General features: G+C 45.3%; 1 protein-coding gene across 1 annotated transcript in view; it reads right to left on the bottom strand.

Annotated features, from left to right (window-relative positions):
* The window catches only part of pappaa (pregnancy-associated plasma protein A, pappalysin 1a), a 174081-nt gene that overhangs the window by 95858 nt on the left and 54520 nt on the right, over window positions 1–23703 (bottom strand). The window contains 3 exon segments of the mRNA XM_080756808.1: window positions 4016–4212; window positions 10891–10979; window positions 11685–11813. Of these exon segments, the coding sequence (XP_080612934.1) occupies window positions 4016–4212; window positions 10891–10979; window positions 11685–11813 (415 nt within the window).

Raw genomic sequence — 23703 nt, 5'->3', positions numbered from 1 at the left:
GGCAACCTACCCTATAGGGGACACAGGGCACCTCCCCTATAGGGGACATAGGGCACCTCCCCTATAGGGGACACAGGGCACCTCCCCTATAGGGGACATAGGGCACCTCCCCTATAGGGGACATAGGGCACCTCCCCTATAGGGGACACAGGGCAACCTACCCTATAGGGGACACAGGGCACCTCCCCTATAGGGGACACAGGGCACCTCCCCTATAGGGGACACAGGGCAACCTACCCTATAGGGGACACAGGGCAACCTACCCTATAGGGGACACAGGGCACCTCCCCTATAGGGGACATAGGGCACCTCCCCTATAGGGGACACAGGGCAACCTACCCTATAGGGGACACAGGGCAACCTACCCTATAGGGGACACAGGGCAACCTACCCTATAGGGGACACAGGGCAACCTACCCTATAGGGGACACAGGGCAACCTACCCTATGTGTGTGTGTGCGTGCGTGTACATGCACAATAGAGACAGCGGCTATAGCTGGGCACTGTGCTGTATCTCCATGAGACAGATGTATTGTCATCATGTCTTTAGGGCGTTTGGAGGAGAAAGATGAGATGAGATGAGATAACATATTTGAGATGAGACATTTATTTATCGATCACGGTGGGGAAGTTATTCAGGTGTAGCAGCAAAAGAGTATAGTTAACCCATTTTGGTGTTAGCATTATGTTATGCTTTAGCTATTGAAAAATAGCAGATCTACAAGCTCATAGCGCGCCACCGAGTGGCGTGCTACGAGCTTGTAGGTCTGCTATTTTTGAAAAATCGAAGAACGATTGACATAGAAACATAGCTTTTTCAGAAAACTCAGGATGAAGAAGAAGGGGGGGGGGGGGGGGGGGAGTTCAAATATGTTTATTTGATTATTTAGGGGAGGTCGCGGCCTGAAAAGGTTGAGAAGCCTTGTCTAACAGCTGCGCTGATAGTATCTGGTGGAGCGAGCGTGTGGCTGGCTGCAGGATCAAAGGCTGGCTGTGCGTGCCAAGTCCCTATGTACAGTAAGAATGGAGGATCCCCCCTCCTGCCTTATCTCCACTGCACATCAGCAGCGTGGCCATGCACTGAAATGCAATGTGCACAAATGTTGGAGATTTATTCTAAAACACCGGCACAGAGAGGCGCGTGCAGTGAGCTTGTAGACCCCAGCGTTGGGTGCGGGCCACCATCTTGGGGAGGGCAAAACACAGTGAGCTGAGCTGAGCCTATAGCGACTTTACGGAAAATATTAGCCAGACGATTTTGAATTAATACAAAGCCCAAAAACACGCAAAAGGCGTTTTTGGCGCAATGGGATTTCATGAAGAACACGTTAATTATAAGTCCTTGGCGTTTTATCATGACACTATACCTCATCTAACCCTGGATAACCATATATGGAGAAGACTGGATCATCACCTATAGATCACCACCCGTCCTTCCTGTTCTGACATTCCAAATATGACATCATCAAACCCAGTAAACTCAAGACACGCTCCATATATATGGCCAGTACAGAATTCATTATGGTGGTCTGACCCCCCCATGCCAAAGCGCCAGCGCTCGCCCAGCAGTCTGCCGTCACCCAGGCGGATGCGTGCACACGCTTCTCGCCCTCAGGGCGTCTTACTGGTTATTATTATATAAATAAAATGCTATCAGGGCATGCTGCGATACCATTGCACATCACAGTTGCTCAACGTGTGGGCCCACAGGTGATCCAAAATGAACCACAAGTCATAGTTACACAACCAAAACATCCGACCTGCGAGCTCACAAGAGCCGACATCATCATCATCATCATCATCATCATGATATCCAAATATGGAGGGACGGACCGATATCCAAATATGGAGGGACGGACAGGACGAGTTCATCTGAGATGATGAATTCACAAATGTGGAAAAAAAGTATTTGTGGTTTTCTCCTCGGCCCAACTGGCAGCATGCACAAAAAATCTTTTGGCACACATCGTGGGGTTTGCGAGACGCACGCACGCACGCACACACACGCACGCACGCACGCACACACGCACGCACGCACGCACGCACGCACGCACGCACGCACGCACTCACTCTTTCTAAACGCCTTGCCCCCTCGCTGCTGTGATGCTGTAATAATAATTAAGGGCAAAAAAATAAAAAATTAAATGAAAAAACCTGCACTGGACTCACTCACTCAACCAAAAACAAAACATGCCAATAGCTCACTTCATTGGATGAGGCCATCATGATTCCCCCTGTGAGATAACTTCTGACCCGAAATGATAAGACGTTTTCCCCCTTAAGTGCTGATTGATGACACTCTCTCAAGTGTGGAGCTGCGGTTCTCCAGTACAGTCACGCCATGAAGCAATAGCCAGACTGCCAATTAAAATGGATTACAGTGAAAACAGCAAGGTGAACCTGGAGCTGACACACACATTACAACATATTGCCACACATGACTTGGAACAGAACAGTGTGTTCTTCACAGTGTGGAATCCTTTCTCCATGGCTTTAATGGACAGTGTTCCACTGTACTGGCCTCTTCTCAGAGAGACATCAAACCGTCTCGTTTTGAGATGTTGTTGCAGGATTAAACATGTGCGCTTTTCATCCCATTTACATCGGGAAAACACCCGTGTCAGTTTTTTGTTCAGCGTACACAGTGATGCGGTTCAGCGTACAGTAATTGCAACCCTGCACGTTATCACAGTCAGACATCTCAGTCACTCTGTGTTAGCTAGCTGGGCAATCCTGGAAATCCTCGCATTCCTTGAAATCTCCTTTACATGAATGAGTGACCAGTTCAGTGTGACGAGTGTCGGAGGCACATCGGGCAAGTACAGGTCATGTTCTACTTGCCCAAAGGTCATGCCCACTTGGCCTCCATTATAAAATGATAGGTAAAAATGTGCTTGTAGAACAAATAATGTTAAATCCAATCAATAATTGCAGTGCCGACAGTCACTTTGAAAAACAGAATGAGTGCAACTGATAGTTGTGAAAAGGCAGCATATTTCCCGATAATATTTAATGAAGAGGGAATGCATATAGCAAACTCTACTTCCAAGAACGTTTATGACCATAATTGGTCTGTAACTCTGTGAGTGTAGAAATGGAACCAAATGCACCCTGACCCTTTGATGACCCCTGCTTCTCTCACACAACAACAATGAGAAAAATAAAAATGAATTGCATTTTTATAGCGCTTTTCCAAGTGCTCAAAGCGCTTCACAATGGTTCATTCATGCATACATTAGGAGGTGAAGCTGCGAACAGCCAACACAGGCGTCCTCACTTCCAACATTCACACGCCAACGGTGGCAAGCTAGCACCGACCGACTCATTGGAGGCAATGTGGGGTTCAGTCTCTTGCCCAAGGACACAATGTGGGGTTCAGTCTCTTGCCCAAGGACACAATGTGGGGTTCAGTGTCTTGCCCAAGGACACAATGTGGGGTTCAGTGTCTTGCCCAAGGACACAATGTGGGGTTCAGTGTCTTGCCCAAGGACACAATGTGGGGTTCAGTGTCTTGCCCAAGGACACAATGTGGGGTTCAGTCTCTTGCCCAAGGACACAATGTGGGGTTCAGTGTCTTGCCCAAGGACACTTCGACATGTGGACAGTCAGGAGGAGCCAGGATTCAAACACCAACCCATGGATCATTGGATGACTTGCTCTACCTCCTGAGACACAGCCGCCCTTAGCGTAAAATGAAACCAAATGGACCCCAAGAGTTAAACTATTGTTAAACACCTGCATTACTTAATTTACAAAAGAATGTAAGAACTGTTATTTTGATCGATTGCCTGTTATCTCTCCTAATGGTACCAACATCAATACAGCATGGAATTGTGGACAAAACACAATCCAACAATCCAACGATTTGTTATCCAACGATAACAAAATATACTTTAGTTTGGGGTCTGAGAGGCTAGAGCTCATCAAATGGTGGTTCTGTGTGGCTCAAATGCAGAATAAACAACGGGACCGTCACTTGATATGAAAAGGGTTGAAAGGGGTCCCCCCTCCTTACCTTGGTCACAGCAGGGTAGCCAGCGGCCACCTCCCCGGAGCAGTAGGGCTTCTCCTCGTGCGACACCTCCACCACGGACGCCCACTGGTCCAGGAAGCCGCTGGGCGTGTACAGGCCGCAGTCCCGCACGCCGGTCTCCCGCTCAAAGTCCTCGCACACGCCGTCGCCGTCGTAGTAGTAGCACATGCTGGGCTCGTCTGCAGGAACGACAAGGAACCCAACAAGAGTTGCAGCGGTGTGAAGTAAACTTAAGTGCATTTACTTAAAGGACCACTTCACCACTTTTCAACCTCTCTTCATGTGATTGGTCCTCTCACTAATGTTCATGGTAAAATGCCACCATTTTTTCCTACTCAGTCTATGTCTCATAGGAGGGCTGTGGGCAGTTCAGGAACAGTCCACCATCATCGATAGGAATCCAAGCTCATAGAAACTGCAGGTTTTCTATTACTGAAAAGTTGCAATGCGATAATGGTAGCCATCGTTCTCACGATAATAACAATCTAAAATATATTTAAAAATATCTTGTTTAAAAAATTATCTGCTTAACGATGATGTGGACGGTTCCTGAACTGCCCACAGCCCTCCTATGAGACACAGACTGAGTAGAAAATAATTGTGGTATTTTATCATGAACATTAGTGAGGACCAATTATATGAAGATATTGAAAAGTGGTGAAGTGGTCCTTTACAGGGGAATACCACTGATTTTCAACATTGAACAATGTCATCTAATTATGCCAATGACTTGTATACACGTCTTTTCTAATCACCCCGTGGGGGCATTGGACGAGTATACACGTCTTTAGGTATTTTATAATGATATAAGAGATATAATGAGATCGCTGTAACTTAACTGGCATTAGTTTTGCACGAAAAACACTCATTCGGCTAAAAAAGTCCATAGCCGTCATCACAAATGTGATGAGGTCAGCACATTTGGGCACATTTTGGGCAAGTGACTATGGCTAAAGTTATCCCAAGGACTGTTTTTCGTGGAATACTAATGCTTGCAATGGATACAGATTCATGAAAACCCCCTAGTTTGACACATCACATGCTAATTCTCAAATTTTGCAAATGTTGCCTTATATAGGTTGTTAATGGTACCCCAACTTTCAGCAGCTGTCACAAAGTGTCCCAAGGGAAACAAATTGGAACAAATTGATAGGTGATAGTAGACACCTTTATGAACACATTTGTGAAGAAAGCCAGTGTTAAGCATTTTTTTTGGCAGATTTGCCTCACATTTCGCTAATTTTCCCTTATTAAACTGTTGGAGTCTGAGCAGGGCCTAAAGACCATGCTTCAGCTAGTGCCCTTGGCAGGAGTGCTGTGCTGTTATGCAGTGTTCATTTCGTCGCCTAAAACTAGGACGAAAAAATGTTCATCGACTACCTTTATTCACAGACGAAAACAAAATAAAAGCGAAATAAAAACTAAGCTGTGATGACTAGAATGTTAGTGGAGAAGAGATCCAGTAGAGGTAAAAGACAAGTCATGTTATGTCTGGTTGCGCATCACTTCGTGCCACGCTGCAAGCTTGTATATATCTGCTATTTTTGATAATTTGGGGAAAATCTTGAAAGTTGTTACATGGGCATATATGGGACCGATATCTATATATAAGTTCCCATATATGGGCACAAAGTGGACACATACAGGTCGGTACAATCAGAGCCTTCTATTAGAGTTGCATCAATGAGGGGGCAGAAAACAGCACCGGGCACATGATTCATGTAACTCGAAATAGTGACAAATGGCCATAGACTCTAGAGCATTCCGTAAACGTCCGGTTTAGGCCTTTGTCAATATTCGCCAATGGAAGTCTATGTAGAAGACTGGACTGGCCCGATGAAGTGAACGGACGTTACTCAACTCTTTAATAGAAGGCTCTGGGTACTCAGAAAGTACTGACAAAGCACCCGACACTATGCCTCAGACATATTGGTCGGATTGGCAGTGCAACGTAAGTGTGAGGGCAGCGTAGCCGCCCCAAACTGTAGATTTGAGGGCCGCATAGACACCCGAACTCTAGATGTGAGGGCCGCGTAGCCGCCCAAACCTCTAGTGGATTAGAAGAACAATCAGGCAAAAGTCAAATGGCGAAGAGCGAAAGGGCTGTATGGCTTTACCAGACGGCCCGCATGGAGATGTAAGGAAGGCTCTGGAAGCACACAGGAGCACGGGAGAAGAAGGTAGAAAGATTGTAGCTGGAAGCTGTTGGAGGTGCATTGTGAGGAGGGAGAAGAGGGAAGAGGCTTTGCCTGGGCCTCTCTCAGCTCTCTCCCAGCTCTAGCAGTGTCAGCCGGTGGGGTTCCAGTTAGGGGAGGAAAAAGGCGGCATTTCGTGCCAAGTTGGCCGGGGGCCTCCTCCTCCTCCTTCGAAAAAAAATTCCAGCGCTCCCCACCAGCAGCACGGCTCAAAAAACTCAAGTCAGTTTCTGTGCTCTCTGGCAATGTTGAAACAAGGGGCTGCCGAAGGGGGGGCACACACACGCAGGAATACGGCCCCGCCACTCACCCAGCGGGAACAGAGCGAGGGAGGGAGGGAGACAAGGGGGAGTTCAAACGGCAGCTTGTGAGAGCGAAGATGCTAGAGAGATAGGTAGAGAGTAGGAAATTAAAAGGACGTAATTAACGGTGTAATGGATGGGAGCGGCATTAAAAAAAAGGAGAGATCAAGAAAGTATTACAATTTTAAATGGGTGGGGGGGGTAGGAGAGAGAGAGAGAGAGAGAGAGAGAGAGAGAGAGAGAGAATGAGTGGAAAGGTGACTGAGTGCAAGGGAGAGAATGTACGACAGCCCACGAGGGCAGGAGGAGAGGAGAAGTCAAAGAGATAGACAGATACAGAGGTGCACAGAAGAGACAAACAGACACTACAGACCAAGGTTATTGTCGTTAACTAAAACTAGCGACAAGAACTCAAATTGAAAAAAAAAAACTTTTTGTTAAGTAAACGAAATAAAAGCTACAATACAATCAAGTCAGAGCACGGAAAAAAATAATCAACCTCACGTAATGTCAATTTGCACGCTGCCGCCGAATATTGCGTCCGTATAAAGGTTTTCGGACCGGGGTCGATTTTATCTGTTTTTGACGTGGTCTTTCACACTTTGAGCAGTGCTGTGTCCTTCCAGACCAACATGATCTCCATAATATGGTTGTCCAGGGTTAGATGGGCTCAACATCGTGATCTTCATATATGGAGAGATGGCCATACAGTATATGGTGGCGTGACCATAATGGAGGCATGACTAACTGACGGGAGATGCCGGTTTTCATCATAGTTAATGCGACCTATGGATGAAAGTAGTCTGACAAGAAATGGGGAGAGAGATGAGGGGTAAGACACGTGGCAAAGGCCGCCGCACCCCGTCAGGCTGGCTCATCAGCCTAGGTGCCCAGACGGGCAGAGTGTTTTAACCCGCCGCACGCCGTCAGGCTGGCTCATCAGCCTAGGTGCCCAGACGGGCAGAGTGTTTTAACCCGCCGCACCCCATCAGGCTGGCTCATCAGCCTAGGTGCCCAGACGGGCAGAGTGTTTTAAGCATTATGTTATATAGCAGACCAGCTCGTAGCACGGCACTCTAAATCGTACGCAAAATTGTGAAAACGTGGCACAAATCTTTGACTATATATTATTTCCCGCTTTTAACTCAAATCTTTGCTTCTGGAGGGGTCTCTGGAACAACATATTTAGAAATGGGGGTCTGCGGCCAAATATATATCATTCTGGGGGTCCTTGACATGAAAGAGTTTGAGCACCACTGATATAGAAACATAGGTTTTTCTGAAAACTGTCACGATTTAGAAGACAATTACTTACTTACTTTACCTGGGTATTTCTCATTTTCAGTAAATTTACTTCTACTCCACTGCAGCACATCTCAGAGGTAAATACTGTACTTTTTACTCCACTACATTAATTTGAAAACTTTAGTTACTTTGTAGTTATTGATTAGAACACTGTTGATCTGCTATTTCCGAACATTTATTTTATTTATTTTTTACAAATTTGAAACCTGTGAAATGGGACATTCTGCATAATGAGTAATGACTACATTCTACTTTTGGTACTTAAAGTACATTTTGATGCCAAAACTTAATTTGCACTTTTACTCAAGTACACTTTGAATTCCAGACTTCAGCTTGTAACATTACATTGCAGTATTGATACGTTTACCCAAGCAAAATATGTGAGTACTTTTTCCACCACTGGGCAGGATCACCAGCACCAGGTTGGGGCTGATGTGAAAAGAACTGGTCCATTTCATCAGATCCAGATAGAACATAACACAGCTCAGTCGTGTGAATGGCCTATTAAAGAGCATCCACCTTGTAGCCCTCTGCTCTGGCCTCGCTCTACGCTCACTGTCCACTCCCCGTCCAAGTTCCTCTCTCTCTGTCTAATACACTGACAGCCACGCACACACACACACACATGCATGCACACCCACACTGCACAGACAGACAGATGGACAGAAGGTCCAGTCATTATAGTGTCCAATTTCTGCACAAAAAACTACAACTATGTCATGCAGACTCTCTCTCACACACGCACGCACGCGCAAGTAAACGCACAAGCAGTGCAGTTGGTGGAAAACAGCACAGCTAGTCCAGCAATCTGTAAGGGATTAAGTGGCCACTTCACACAATCACCAAAGCTCTCTCTCTCTCTCGTGTGCGTGCCCGTGCGCGCGCACGCATGCACACACACACACACACACACACACACACACACACACACACACACACACACACACACACACAATTTGTTGTTGAACGCGGCTTACAGTATATATGATTTTAATTGATATTGCATGAAAAATCAAGTTAATCTGAGCGCGAGAGAGAGAGAGAGAGAGAGAGAGAATATTGTAGCAGACACTAAAGCATGTACAATTTGTTGATTTACCCTTTGTTTTGTTTTTTCATGGGAGGATTTGCCGACACATTTTGACCCAACAGGTCAAAGTGCTTATGCTATGCAGTGTGGAGTTGAGCTGCTATTAGGAGAGCATGGCTCATTTCATTATGCTGCACAGTTCATCACAGGGCACCCAAGAGCTCTCCATCTGCCTGCTACACTATTATCAAAAATCTAAATTTGCTGTCACAATTTTGATTTTAGTTTTAGTCGTAGTCTCTTGAATGGTTTTCATTTAGTTTTAGTCACATTTTAGTCACCTGGAATGCTTTAGTCTAGTTTTAGTCTACTAAATATTATAAGATTGTAGTCAACATACAGTTGATTTAGTCGACAAAAACGTATTTTGGCGGGCAAAATACATTTTCACAACATACAATGTTGTGAGCTTGTAGATCTGCAATTTTCAGCATGTAAAAGTGTAAAATGGGGGCCTAGTGGTCCAGGGCAGGCACATGCCACATATAGGCTCTGGCCTGACAACGTGTCGCGTGTTCGAGTCCCGTTCATGTCGGCCTTTGCTGCATGTCTCTCCCCTTCTCTAGATTCAAGATTCATTTATTGCCATGTCAACAGAGTTGATTGGAATTTGTTTCAGTGCACTAAAAACATACATACGATACATACACATATTCACATCACATAATCAGACAGAACACGATACAAAAGTACAGACATCATATGAGGGGGACCAATAAATAGGAAGAATGCAAAACGTTACAATTCATGTTGAATAAATAAATAGCAAATTCATCACAGTTCATCGGCAGCTTCACGCTGTAAAGTGCGAGTGAAAAGAGGGTCAGCATTCAAGAGGCGAACAGCCTCGGGATAAGTGCTGTTCTTGAAGCGGGAGGTATTGCACTTTAGAGACCGGAGTCTCTTACCTGAGGGCAGGGGTGCAAAAAGAGAGCAGGCAGGGTGGGAGGGGTCGGCGATCACCTTCTGCATTCTGCGCTTAGTGCGTATGGTGTAGATAGAGGAATGATTTTTGACGCTGTGCGTACCACCCTTTCAAGCCGTTTCCTCTCTAAGTCAGTGGTGTTTCCATACCACACTGTGACTGAGAAGACGAGGACACTCTCCACAGTGGCTCTGTAGAAGTGAACCAACGCCTCCCCAGTCACACCGAACTTCTTTAAGAGGCGTAGGAAGTGAAGCCTCTGGTGGGCTTTACTCAAGATGTTACTAGTGTTAACTTCCCATTTTAGGGAGCAGCATATAGTGGTGCCAAGGAATTTAAAACTGTCGACCCTTTCGACAGGCTGGTCATCGATAACCAGGGATGGGGGCATAATCCCCTTTTTCCGGAAATCAAATATCATTTCTTTGGTCTTAGCCAGGTTTAGGATAAGGTTATTATCAGTGCACCAGTCTACGAGGGCTGCCACCTCGGCCCTGTAGGCTGATTCATCACCATTTTTAATATAGGCAACGACAGTTGTGTCATCTGCATATTTAAAAAAAGAAACAAATTGAGAATGTGAAATAAAGTCATTGGTATAAAGTGCGAAGAGGAGGGCTGAGAGAACCCACCCTGGGGGGCCCCAGTGTTAAGAGTCATGGATTGAGAGAGCATGTTGCCAATCTTAACCACTTGCTTCCGGTTTGACAGAAAGTCTAAAATCCAGAGACAAAGAGATACCCATGGCCAAGAGCTTATCAAATAATTTGATGGGCAAGATCGTGTTAAACGCAGAACTGAAATCAATAAATAAAACTCTAACATACGTCTTCACTGTAACTATAAATATTTAGTGTAAAATGACTTATACTGGATCTCTTGTACACTAGTCCCTTCCTAACATTTTAGTCTAGTTTTTAATTGTTGACGAAATTGTCAATATATTTAGTCTTAGATTTAGTCATCATAGTTTAGTTTTCATTTCATTTTTGTACCCCAGACCAGATGTTGACCAACACTGCCATTATTAATGTGCTCACCAATACAGTTGAAAAAGGCTTCCTTCTTGCACTGGCTGGAGCAGCCGTCCCCGTTCATGGAGTTCATGTCGTCACACTCCTCCCTGGAACTGTAGAATGCAACGCAGGTGAAACCCAGCAGTCTGTATACACTGACCACACTAAAGGAATAATACTCATTAATCATGGGCCGAGCCTCCTTCATAGGGCCAGGCATTCTCTCTGAAGATGATTTATTAACTTATATTGCGGGTGTGTGTGTGTGTGTGTGTGTGTGTGTGTGTGTGTGTGTGTGTGTGTGTGTGTGTGTGTGTGTGTGTGTGTGTGTGTGTGTTCTAACGCTATAGTGTGAGGACAATCTTCCTAGAGATTCTGATTTTAGGCTCAGCGTTCATTAGAGTGTAAGAGCAGTGGTTTTCAACCATTTTTGTATCATGGCCCATTATGTATTGTGTATTTGAGCCACAGACCACCAATTGATGACATATTTTGTTGTCGTTAAATAAGGATTTTTCCACAATTCCATGCTGTATTGATGTTGGTAGCATTAGGAGAGATAACAGGCAAACGTTGATCAAAATACCAATACAGTCTCTAATTTTGTAGACTTTGTGTAGATTAAGTAATGCAGATGTTTAACAATAATTTAACCCCATTTGGTTTAATTTAAAATGCTCTCAAGAGTTAAAGATCTAATAAGGGTCCATTTGGTTACCAACTCTCCATCATTTAGCTGGGGGACCACCTGGTGGTGGTGGCTGGGTTATAGAGGTTCGCCCCAGTAGAGCAAGGCAAGGCGCGTGCACAAGTCTTACCTCTGTATGCGGCCGTCCCCGCAGTAAGGCGCTCCCAGCTCATGGACGAGCGGTGGGGACGGTTCACTCTCGCTCTGTCTGGAGAGGGTCTGCACCTGGTAGGTGTACACCACGTGAGGCAACACGTCCCTGTGGACACAGAGAGAGAGAGAAATGATTCTACTGGATCGTTGCTGTCGGGGACAAAGGCTTTTCTTCTTGTTGTTGTTGAATCAGAGACCAGATTAGATTTTTTTGAAAAACGTGGTTCTCAAACTTTTTCATGTCAAGGACCACGCCCCCCCACCCCCAAACAAAAGCAGGGAAAGCAGCAGCTAGTTGCTGACGGCATGTTGCGGGTTCAAGTGTCACTCCTCATATCTCTCCCCATTTCCTGTCAGTCTTCTACTGTATCTCCACCAAAAATATCATAAAAAAGTAGCAGCTCCGCAAGCTCGAGCTCGTCGACCTGTTACTTTTGCCGTTTTGGAATTTGAATCCTGAAAAGCAACAGTTTTTTTTTTTTTTTTTTTATTTCAAGGACCCCCAGACCTGTAAGACATTTGGAACTCCCTCTAGGAAGCCAGAGGGACCCCACTTTGAGAACCACTAAAGAAATAAAGGTTTATGCCATCATGGGCTATTGAACAAATGGCAGAAGTGGCTGCATGAGTTGAACAAAATATGAGTTCTCAAACGGTTCAGGCCACGACCCCCGAACATAATCATGCTTGAACTGGGGATCCCCCAAACTGCGTTTTCACTGTTTCTCCCAGCAGATGTCTGCTCAGACGGCTCTGCATGATGAGCACATGAGGGAGCTGTTCAGGGGTTAAGTGTCTTGCTCAGGGACACTTCCAGTGTAGAGTGGGCGGGCCGAGGGTCAAACCGACGACCTTAGCATTCCCAGACGGCCGCCCACAAAAGCCTGACTATGCGTGCAGCCGTGCACGCACACACGCGTCTGTATTAGTACTTGTGAGGACAACGACATAGTCCGGTAGCCGGGGGTGTGGACTCTGTCGAGTGGGAAATTGGGCACATTTGGACAAGTGGCTGTGGTCGTTCTTAGCCCAAGGACTAATGCTTGGAATGGATTCAGAATCATGAAAAAAAAAAGAATCATCAAAATCTTGCCTTATATAGGTTGTTAATGGTATGGTCACATCCCCTATAAAGAACATTGCTCAATACCGATAGCCGGTCAGCAAGTGGATTCATGAATGTAGTATATATTATAGACAATATTTTAGGCCAATAAAAAACTATATACCAAATTTCCCACTTGTTGAAACCTGTTGGCTGCCAGACTAACATTTTTAGAACTGTGGTTACCAAACCTTTTAACTCCGGACTCTAAAGAAAAATGCCCAGGACCCCAAACTGGTGAAAATAGGCGATCTCGACGTCACTTTGTGCCGCATTTTGAGCTTGCAGATCAGCTACTTTGGATGCTTTTGTGTGGCCTTGTAAGGACTCAAGTAGGGCGTTATATAACAAAAACACAAAAAGTTAGAATATGGAGATAATCTGCCCGACAGCGTCGATATACTGTCTCACTCTTTGTGGCTCTCTGTCTCTCTCTCTCTCTCTCACACACACGCACGCACTCACGCACGAGCGAGCGCGTTAGCATGACTGCCAAACGATCCCCATTCTCAGGGGCCTCCGTCGGCAGCAGCCATAGCATTTTCTCTATATCACGCGAGGTTCATCCAAGGCCAGCTCTCCCACTGTACCGCCTCTCCACTCCCACTGCCACTCTCACTCTCACTACTCCCACTCCACTCTCACTCTCACTTTCACTCTCACTCCACTCCATTCCTCTCCACGTCTTTTTTCTTTTCCAGCCACAGTCGCAGCCATCAAATTGAGTAGGTGCTTGTGTTAATGTGCAGGGGAAGCCATAACGTTTAATGAGTGCTCAGACAAATCATTCAAATTAGCTGGCAAATTTAGTTGGTTGGTCAGGGCTGAGGGTGGGCCCTTTAAAGCATCAATCTAAAGCTGAGTTGCAGCTTCAAAGCCAGTGCAGTGCACACTGGCTGCCAGGCGAACTGTACCTGCACACACAGGTGTTTTCACCCCTCAAGGCCCATACTAGGGGTTGGAACATGCATCCAGCGAAGCCCAACCCAGTAGTCACTTTGAGTGGCACCACACAAAGCCACGGGTGAACATGTAGGACATTACTATTACTAACCCTACCCCAAAGTTAAACCCCAAACCTAAACATAACCGCAAGCAAACTTCGCAAAAAGTTTGCGGTTTGCGGTGGACACAAAAATGATGGCGTGAGCAGGATTCGAACCCACTCAACCCATATGGATTGAAAGTCTATTGCCTAACAAGCCATGCTATGAGCTGGCTGCTGGAATGCTTTTCTGGAGTCTACTACATTATAACACGCCCAACTCATGTAAAAGAGTTGGGCATCTGCACATGTCGTCTCATGACGAGCTGCACCTGCACACGTCATCTCATAACCAGTGCTGTCTCCGAACCAGTGCTGATTGGAACGAGCCATCAAATTGAGTAGGTGCTTGTGTTAATGTGCAGGGGAAGCCATAACGTTTATTGAGTGCTCAGACAAATCATTCAAAAAAAATGTAGTTGGTTGGTCAGGGCTGAGGGTGGGCCCTTTAAAGCATCAATCTAACTTCAAAGCCAGTGCAGTGCACACTGGTTGCCAGGCGAGCTGCACCTGCACACGCGGGTGTTTTAACTTTTCACCCCTCAGAGGCGGGCGGGATCAACGCGAGACTGATGACATAGTGAAGCTGTGCCACAGCGCACGTGTAAACACAACCTAACAAGACTACAACTCGAAATTATTATGGAGATATCAGATTTTTGTCCCGCTGCTTCGGGTTCATCGTTTCTGCGTGAGAGAGACCAGATGGAAGCAGGAGGAGGAACTCACTACTGCCACCATCTGGCAGAGTCATGTTAGCAGTATAGAGCAGTGGTTCCCAAACGTTTCAACCTGTGATCCAAAACAGAAATTAGATATTCGTCACGTTGCGAGCTTGTAGATCAGCTAATTTCACTACTTCTTAAAAAAAAGAAAATTGGATTTTGTTATTAATTCATGAAAAGTTTAGCTTTTTTCAGAATGTTTTATAGAAAATGTTTTGAAATAATAATAATTAAAAAACAAATGTAGGAAACAAAAACTAAGGGGACCAATGTGTCCGCAACCCACAAATGGGTCTCTCCCAAGACACATCACCCACCCAGGAGTAATGGAGAGTTGTTCAGCGCGTTGTGCTCAGTGCAGCGGGCATTTTAGCACCAGGCGTCAAAACAGGGCCCTCCCTCAGAGGCCAATTACCCTGCTGTCGTTTAGGTGTCCATGTGCCATCAACATCACTGATGTGATTCCACACTTGTAAGTCACAACTTGCAAATTGTAATGCACGTGCAATGTCTCCTTTCACTGTACCACACGCACACACACACAGAGAGAGAGAGAGAGAGAGAGAGAGAGAGAGAGAGAGAGAGAGAGAGAGAGAGAGAGAAAGCTGTGCAGTCTCCAGTAGTAGTAGTACCTTGCAAGAAAAAAAAGTGTCAAAAGATTTACAGCAGGAAAGACCTTTTTACGTGGTGGTTCTGACTATGTTCCATGCCTTTCATTTCCCTCCCCTCTCCTCGTCCCTCTCCTCTCTTTTCCTTCCCTAGAATCCATCGTGGTCACCGGCGTTCACACTCCCCCGCTAGACGAAAGACGAAAGTACACCGGGTTCAAGTTGGCAAGCAGCCACAACTGCATATATAAAAAGCTTCTGCTACCAAAAAACAACTCAGGTAACAATGAAATTCCGCTCGGTTCAAAACGAGCATCTATGACAGGCCGGGGGGTGGATGGAGGGGGTGTTGGGTTTATACTATCAACACAGGAAGTTCGATGTGACATACTACCACTACTCTGTTCTACACTGGGTTCTGTTTCTGCAGTCTTGGCACACAGGGGGCTGGCGAAGACTCTCTGGGACGTGCTCCCCCCCCCCCGTTAATTGAATTAGTTTAGCCACTGGAAAAGGCAAGCTGAGAGAGACACGATCCTGGAGAGGGGAGCAGCAGAGAGACAGACGAGAGACGGAGAGAGAGACAGAAATGAGGTCCCATGCAGCAAAACTAGTTAATACTACGCCTCACAATCATTTTAACCACGTCTTAGACCATATATTAAATCTTTTAGGATTTTCTTTAAAAATCCTTGAATGGGTGAAAAGTTGCTTCTGGAGGTCACAACGTGTTTTTATTTATTTATTCATCAAATCACGTATCATTCTGGGGGGTATATGAACCGCTAGCTGTATGGATGAACTGAAAGCGAGTGATTGAGTGAGTGATAGAGAGTGATGGAGAGAGAGAGAGAGAGAGAGAGAGAGAGAGAGAGAGAGAGAGAGAGAGAGCAGAAGATGGGGGATCATTTCATGGCGGTGTGAGTTAACCCATTTTGGACTGAGGTCAATAAAAAAAAGGCTTCTAAATCCTAACATTTTTCTTAAAAACCCATGTTTCTATGATCAGTGGTGCTCAACCTTTTTCATGTCAAGTCATGTCAGAATTATCTCTATTGGGCCATGGACCCCCCATCTCAAAATATGTAGTTCCAGGGACCCCACAGAAGCAAATATTTTAGTTAAAAATGTTCGCTCTGAAATATATATTCAATGATTTGAGCCACATTTTCACGATTAAAAAAAAAATAGCAGACCTGCAAGCTCGTAGCGCACCATTCGTTGGCACGCTATGAGCTTGTAGATCTGCTATTTTTCAATAGATAAACTATAACATAATTTTGAAAACACCAAAAGGGGTTACCGCCCAAATGGGTTAAGTGGGGTAAAGGTAGTGATAAGACAATGTTCCCACTGTGTGCAGCACGCCAGTCATTCTCCACAGCGTTCATCTTTCATTTCAACCTCCCCCAGTCTCATATACAGTAGACCACAGACCTCCCATTTGATACCATGTTTTTTTAATCTACACGGTAACGTCCTCCTCAATGTCAACAGAGTTCATTTGGTTCCATGTTGTACACTCTCTGAGTTACAGAATACAGATCAGTAAGGGTCCATTTGGTTCCTAACTATCCATCACTTAGCTTATGACTCGTGATGCAAACAGAGCATAAACAAATACAAAAAATGAGATACGTTTTCAATCATTTGCTGCTTGGTTAAGATAAAAATTTAAAAAAGGGACCAAAAATAATAAAAAATATGTATTTGTCTGAAAAATAATAGTGAGAAATCGTATTGCAAACCTATTATTGTAATTGCAATGCAATTGTATTGTGAGTCGAGTCAATCTAGCCTGTACCTTACCATACTGTCAGTCAATCAATCAATCAATCAATCACTGTGTGGGGCTATTCCTGAACAACTCTTCTCAAGACTCTCGGACCATTATATTTTACTAGCACTAAGTATTAAGTGAACTGGATGATGGATGATAAATAATAATTATTCTGACCCAAATTGACAAAAAATCTAAATGTTAGTACAGCTAAATGTTAGTACAGCAGTGCATCGATATTCAAAAGAAATATCATTTTTACTTTTGAATACTTGACTATTGACTTGAGTATGACATCATATACTTTGTCCACCTCTTCTATACCCTTGTGGACGACCCTAAAGGAACAGACCTTCTTTATAGTGCTCTCTCTCTCTCTCTCTCTCTCTCTCTCTCTCTCACATTACAGTACAGAGCGATGCGTATTTTGATTAATAGTGTGCCGTGATGGACGTGGAGGGCCCTCCAGGGCCCCTTAAAGTGGCCTCTCCACTTTGAGCTCAGACTAACGGTCACAAAGGGAGTCGGCCGGGCCGGGCCCAAAGCTTCCATTCAGATAGTATAGGGCTTTTGTGAGTGCGCCCTGAGCCCCCCCGTTTTGACACTGAATCAGACTCAAAGTCAAAAGTTCAGAGGCCATCAAGATCAAAGGCATTACCTTTATAAAAGACCACATTTTGAAAAATTGCCCCAGATGTTCCCATGCTGATACTATAAAAAAGGAAAAAAAAAGAAGTGACAATATCGCCAATGCAGAAGAAGTCTTGCGCGATGCCTTACCCCTCATGGCTAACCCTGTTTAGGCATTTTACTAGTTTGTTTAATAATAATAATGATGTATTAAACACAGCAATAATAACTAATAATAACTGCACAATAATTAGCAATTTGGAATTTTGGATTATAATTTCAAGTCTATGCAAGTAGATCTTCATACCATAGTGAAAATAAGGGAATCCAGTGGCTTTCTCGAATATCGAACTATGGAGAGGCTTTGAAATGCAGTAATGCCAAGTTCTATTCTGCCAGGAGTAAATGGGCTAAACACGCCGGTATGGTACTTCAAGCATCATGCATGGAAGTCAACTCAGCTGGCTCGTAGATTCATGCTCAAACGTATACTCTGTTCTCTCACTCAATACCAAGCTCAACATCTACAACCCCAACGTTGAATTGGTACTGCCGTGTGGATGTGAAAGTTGGGAGGACCACCAGTAATGTCAGCGATAAACTGCAGACCTTGATGAACCACTGTCTAAAAATACATGTCCTCTGGATCGGGGGTGCCTAAAAGGTAGATTGCGATCTACCAGTAGATCACAAAGGCTGTGCAGGTAGACTGCATGATACATTCTGAAGAAGACTCTGTGTTGAAACGTTAATCTACAGTATATTATACAACAGGTCGTTTCGAGGAATAAATCTGATTGTATTGGTTGAAGTAGCCATCTAGCCGTGCTTCAAACGAGCATAATGGAACGCCCAATCAAAACATAAAAAGAAAAAAATCAACTGTGCTATCCTACTCCCAGAGTGGAGCCGACTGGGTTGCCACCTTAGTGATTTTCTTGGAACATTTTTGATCGTAGTGGTTAGGCCTACTGTACATCTGTCATTATTTATTTATTTTTTTGTGAATATCTTGGTTATAATGAAATTTAGTTGATGTGTCACATGCGGAAACTAGTAGGTCTTTTTCAGCTTATAAATATGCCACTCATCCTCCAGCGCGGCAAAAGTGTCGCGTGATAAGTTTTCATCATGGCTGCTTCCATCTCCCGTGCGTTCCTAGACATTCTTTTACGAGGCCCCCGTCAAAGAATGGAGGCTTTATCTCTGCCATGCTCTGAAAGTCAGGCACAAGGCAACCCGTAATATGCCTTTTCAAAAGGTGTTTTTGATAGCGGCGGGTGATTACTCGCGGAAGTGTGGGTGAATGTGAGTGCTTGTAAAGTGAGAGAGGGAGAGGGAAGTGCATTGTTGTGCCGCCAATGTGTGCCGTGGTGGGCACCGGGCCGGCCGATCACATGCCATTCTGTGTGTGTGTGTGTGTGTGTGTGTGTGTGTGTGTACTGTGTATTTATACTATAAAGAAATAGATATTGTGACCATTTTCCCGGTCCTCCCTCACAAGAGAAATGGTTGTTTTGTAGTTATACTTTTGATTTAGGTTACACACACACACACACACACACACACACACACACACACACACACACACACACACACACACACACACACACACACACACACACACACACACACACACACACACACACACACACACACACACACACACACACACACACACACACACACACACACACACACACAAACACAACCTAAGGCTTTTGGGTGAGTGTTAAAACATTTTAAAATGTTGATTGGTGTGTGTGTGTGTGTGTGTGTACACGCTCGTGTGAGTGAGTGAGTGAGTGAGTGAGTGTGTGTGTGTGTGTGTGTGTGTGTGTGTGTGTGTGTGTGTGCGTGCTCGCTTGTGCGTGTGTGTGTGTGTCCGCAGACAAACACACAGGCATGTGCAGTGATCGGAGCGCTGTGCATGTGAGCGCATGCACACACATATGCATATGTTTCCGTTCTGTAGCTGCTAGCTTGCTTGTTGTTCTTGGCGAAGAGTCCCGCAGATGAGAGGCCCAGATAAATCTAAGGAAGTTGACGAAAATGCTTAGATTAGGCCCGCAAGAACAACAAATACGAGCGATACACATTTTGTCAGGGTGACAGCTGACATGCATTTGGGGTTTCGACGTGAGTATAGGTTCATGGCTGTTTCATATAAATGAGAGCACTCAAAACGCAACACAGTGAGACCTTTGAATTGGAATCTTCAATGGCGCATGCATGCGTGCATCGACGGGGAAGCTTATGGGGAAGTTATTACATTAAAACCGGGAAGGCAGCTGTGTCGCTTTGTGCCACGCTGCGAGCTTGTACATTTGCATTTTTTAATCTTCAAAGTGTGAGTACTACTGATTTGGAGGGCCGTTTGTGGAATCGGCCCCTAAAAACGCCTTTTAAATCCTGACCTAAGTTTTCTGAAAAGCTTCAAATATTAATATACAAATTACAAAACTTTTATGTTTGGGTTCCCATCTTGACGGGTAAAAATCCAACAAGGGGCTCCCATCCTAAATGGATTAATGTGTTATTCAGCCATTGTATACGGCACATTTGACACGTCTGAACAGCAGGCCACATAAGTCAGACTCAAGAGCTTCTGGAGTTATTGTTATTGGTGACAGAGCAAACCATAGAACTGTCTAGAGTAGACAAACGGTCATGTTAAACAAACAGATAATCAGCTAAGCAAACAACCAGCCAAACAAACAAACAAATACACAAATACACAACTAAGGTTAGTTTGTTTTCCGCTTCCCAAGCTGTAGGATGGCTTCGTGATGATCTAATGCAGCCATTCCCAACCTTTCCTGGAGGAGCGCCCCTGAAAGCGTCCGCGGCCCACCCATCTGTGAGCTTGCGTATATCTGCTATTTTTGAAAAGCAACAGTTTTGGGACATATGAGCTTTTCACACACATAGAGATGATATTCTAAATTAACAATACTTGCGCTGCTACCAAAGTGGAATCTGTTTTTTCTTTTAGGACCAGGGCCAATTTATCCGGGAGAGAGAAAAACCCTGGGAAATCACGGGCCGTCCCGAGGATTCCAAGAAGAGGGGAGTGCTGCAGAAGACATCCCAGGAACTATACTAACCGTTGCCCCATTCCCTCGCTCTGTCTGCCCTTCATGTAGATATGGTTCATATTAGCAGGATTACACAAGGCTCACTCCTAATGCCGGCCTCCTTTACGGAGGGCAAGGTGAGATAGAGCGAGAGAGAGAAATAGAGAGAGACAGAGAGAGAGAGAGAGAGAGAGAGAAGGAAATCCACCACTGAGTAATGTAGCCATGAAAAGGGATTTTTTTTAGGGGAAAAGGGCATTCCTGAAGTTAGATAGTTGGCCTGGGAACCCAAACACTCACAGATGTTTCAAGATATTGCTAGATTATGATGTTAAAAAAAAATACTGGTCAGTGGCCATAAAAAAACAAAATAGCATCCACCTCAAATTTGACACGTTATTGCAATTGTGTCATCCCTAAGATTGTCAGCCTCAATGAAACAAAATGAGACTACACTACACATTTCAGTCTGAGGTTGAAAAGATAGTCAAACTCGCAGCCCTCCCTTCAAATTAAATATGAAAACCTTAACGTTCGCTTTCCAAAGCTAATTGTGCACACGGAGGCTATCGAAGACAATTACGGCTGGAACGCGGCGCTATTTCTCACAATTAGCCGGGAAGTGAACAAACACACACACCGCTGGCAAAGAAAGAACCGCCCCCCCCCCCCCCCCCACCACCAAAAAAAGAGAGAGAAAAACTCAAACTCAATGGAGCCAACCTGAGAAAAACAACTGTGTTTTTGCTCCCCTTTTTTTTCCTGAGGAGACGTGAGGCTGTCAGAGCTCTGTGGCAGCAGTGGACTTGACAGAGGAGCCAAGGAATGAGGTCGCGGGGGGCCAGGGGGGGGGGTTAGACTAACCAGGGGTTGGGACCCATTGAAGAAGGAGTAAAGGGGTTGTAATGGGTGATGGTGGTGGTGGGTTTGGGTTGCTCCCGTTTGGCTGGGAGGTCCCATCACATCAGGGCGCTGAGATGAGCTTTGAAGCCCTGACAGCTTTGAAGGCAAGGTCAGGGAGAGGATTAGCTCGTGGGCCCTGGTGTCTCCCAAGGTCCCGGGGGGGGGGGGTTGGGGAGCTCGTGGGCCCTGGTGTCTCCCAAGGACCCGGGGGGGGGGGGGGGGCCCGTGGGCCCTGGTGTCTCCCAAGGACCCGGGAGGTCAAGCCAGCCCCAGAACAACGCCTCTCTCTCTCTGCCGTCATCCCCTCTCTTCATCTCACCATATACTCCATAATTTACCCTATCGTGGCTCTGACCTCGCGGCCCCCTTTGGCTGTCCCAAACAAACCACCACCCATGGATGAGGCCACGGGAGCCAGGAGTCCCCATCGCCCCCACCTCCCCACAATCCCCCTAATTCAGAACCCACCCCCCCACCCCCCCGGCTCAGGTGAAGGCCAGTGGCCTGAAAGTGGGAGGTCACTTCGTGCCCCCCCCCCCCTCTCTCTCTCTCTCTCCGCCGCCCCCAACCGCACCACCCATTTTGTGGAGACGTTTGCGGACGAGTCGCTGAACCGTGACTGTCTGGTGAACTCACTGTGTGGTCAATCACAACACATGGAGTGGACGGACGGCACCCAGAGGGTCAACCACAACACGTCGCGTTGGCTTTGTGCTGTGGCCAAAACATCTGGGCGACCTCTGAACCACCACTTCCGCCCTGTCAAAGACATGTTTGTTATGAGGCGAAGAGTGGGGTTATGAGTGTGATGAGGCAAGACATTAGACATTCTGAAGGAAAGCCCAAAGCGCCAATCCGCACGCTAATCCTTCCAATGAGTGAGTGTGCATGTGTGTGTGTGTGTGTGTGTGTGTGTGTGTGTGGGTGTGTGTGTGTGTGTGTGTGTGTGTGTGGACTTGAGGGGGTGCGCATGCTTATCCACTTGAACCCTATAGCATCCCTTTCTGGAGGGAACGTTCACAGAAGATGGCCACTCTGCAGGCTCGTTGTGAGCTTGTAGCTCAGATATTTCCGGCAGATATTTGGTGTAGACGGGGAGGGTGAAACCAAGCACCCACCGTGGGTGAGTTTAACCTCTTAAGACCCCACATGTTGTACGTAGTATAGCTCAGGGCTGTTATCACTCTACATCAGTGGTTTTCAACCTCTTTCACATCCATAATTATTATCCATTATTTTTATTTCTCAGCATTTGAGCCACGGACCACCACTTGATGACAGCTGCGACCGGCTATTTTCAAATGGCCAAAATGAAGTGGTTATTGCATGTTTTGTAATAATAACCAAAATATACAAAGTCACTATATAGTAACTAAGTAAAGTAGTAATATTTGATCCGATTTGGAGCCGAGTAGAAGTAAAAGTATTTGAAATGGGAAATACCTCAGTAAATACCTCAGTACCTACAGTACTTGAGTACTTGAGCCTATAGTTAATTTGCACCACTGCATTATGCTCCAGTCCTTCAACTCAAAGACGTCCCATTTGATCCTGGATGCCAGTGGTTCTCAACCAGTGGTCCGGGACCACCAGTGGTCCTTGAGGCGGTTCCAGGTGGTCCCCAGCTAAATGATGGAGAGTTGGTAACCAAATGGACCCTTATAGATCTTTAACTCTTGAGAGCATAAAATGAAAGCAAATGGACCCATTTGGTTAAATTTGACGCTCTCAAGAGTTAAATTATTGTTTTAAACATCTAATAATAATAATAAAACTCTATTAGTATAGCACCTTTCATGACATGAGATGCAGCTCAAAGTGCTTTACAGAGCAATGGAGAAAAAAAGCAAAAAAAAAGCAAGGCATAAACATTAAAAAACAAGAGCAGTAATGCAAGCAATACAGTGAGGACATCTGCATTACTTCCTTTACAAGAAGTCTACACAATTAGAGAAAGTAGAATAATTGTTATTTTGATTAGTTTGCCAAAAGCAAGGGATTGTGGACAAAATCGTATCCAACGACAAAGAAAATATTCTTTAGTTTTGGGTCTGAGAGTCTAAATCTCATCAAAATGGTGGTCCGTGGCTCAAATGCCCAATACATGATGGGCCTTGAAATGA

This window comes from Protomyctophum bolini, assembly GCF_963924005.1.
Source record: "Protomyctophum bolini genome assembly, chromosome: 22".
In the NCBI taxonomy this organism is placed as follows: domain Eukaryota; kingdom Metazoa; phylum Chordata; class Actinopteri; order Myctophiformes; family Myctophidae; genus Protomyctophum; species Protomyctophum bolini.
The sequence above is the reverse complement of the archived record's forward strand: the minus strand, read 5'-3'. Positions and strand labels throughout refer to the sequence as shown.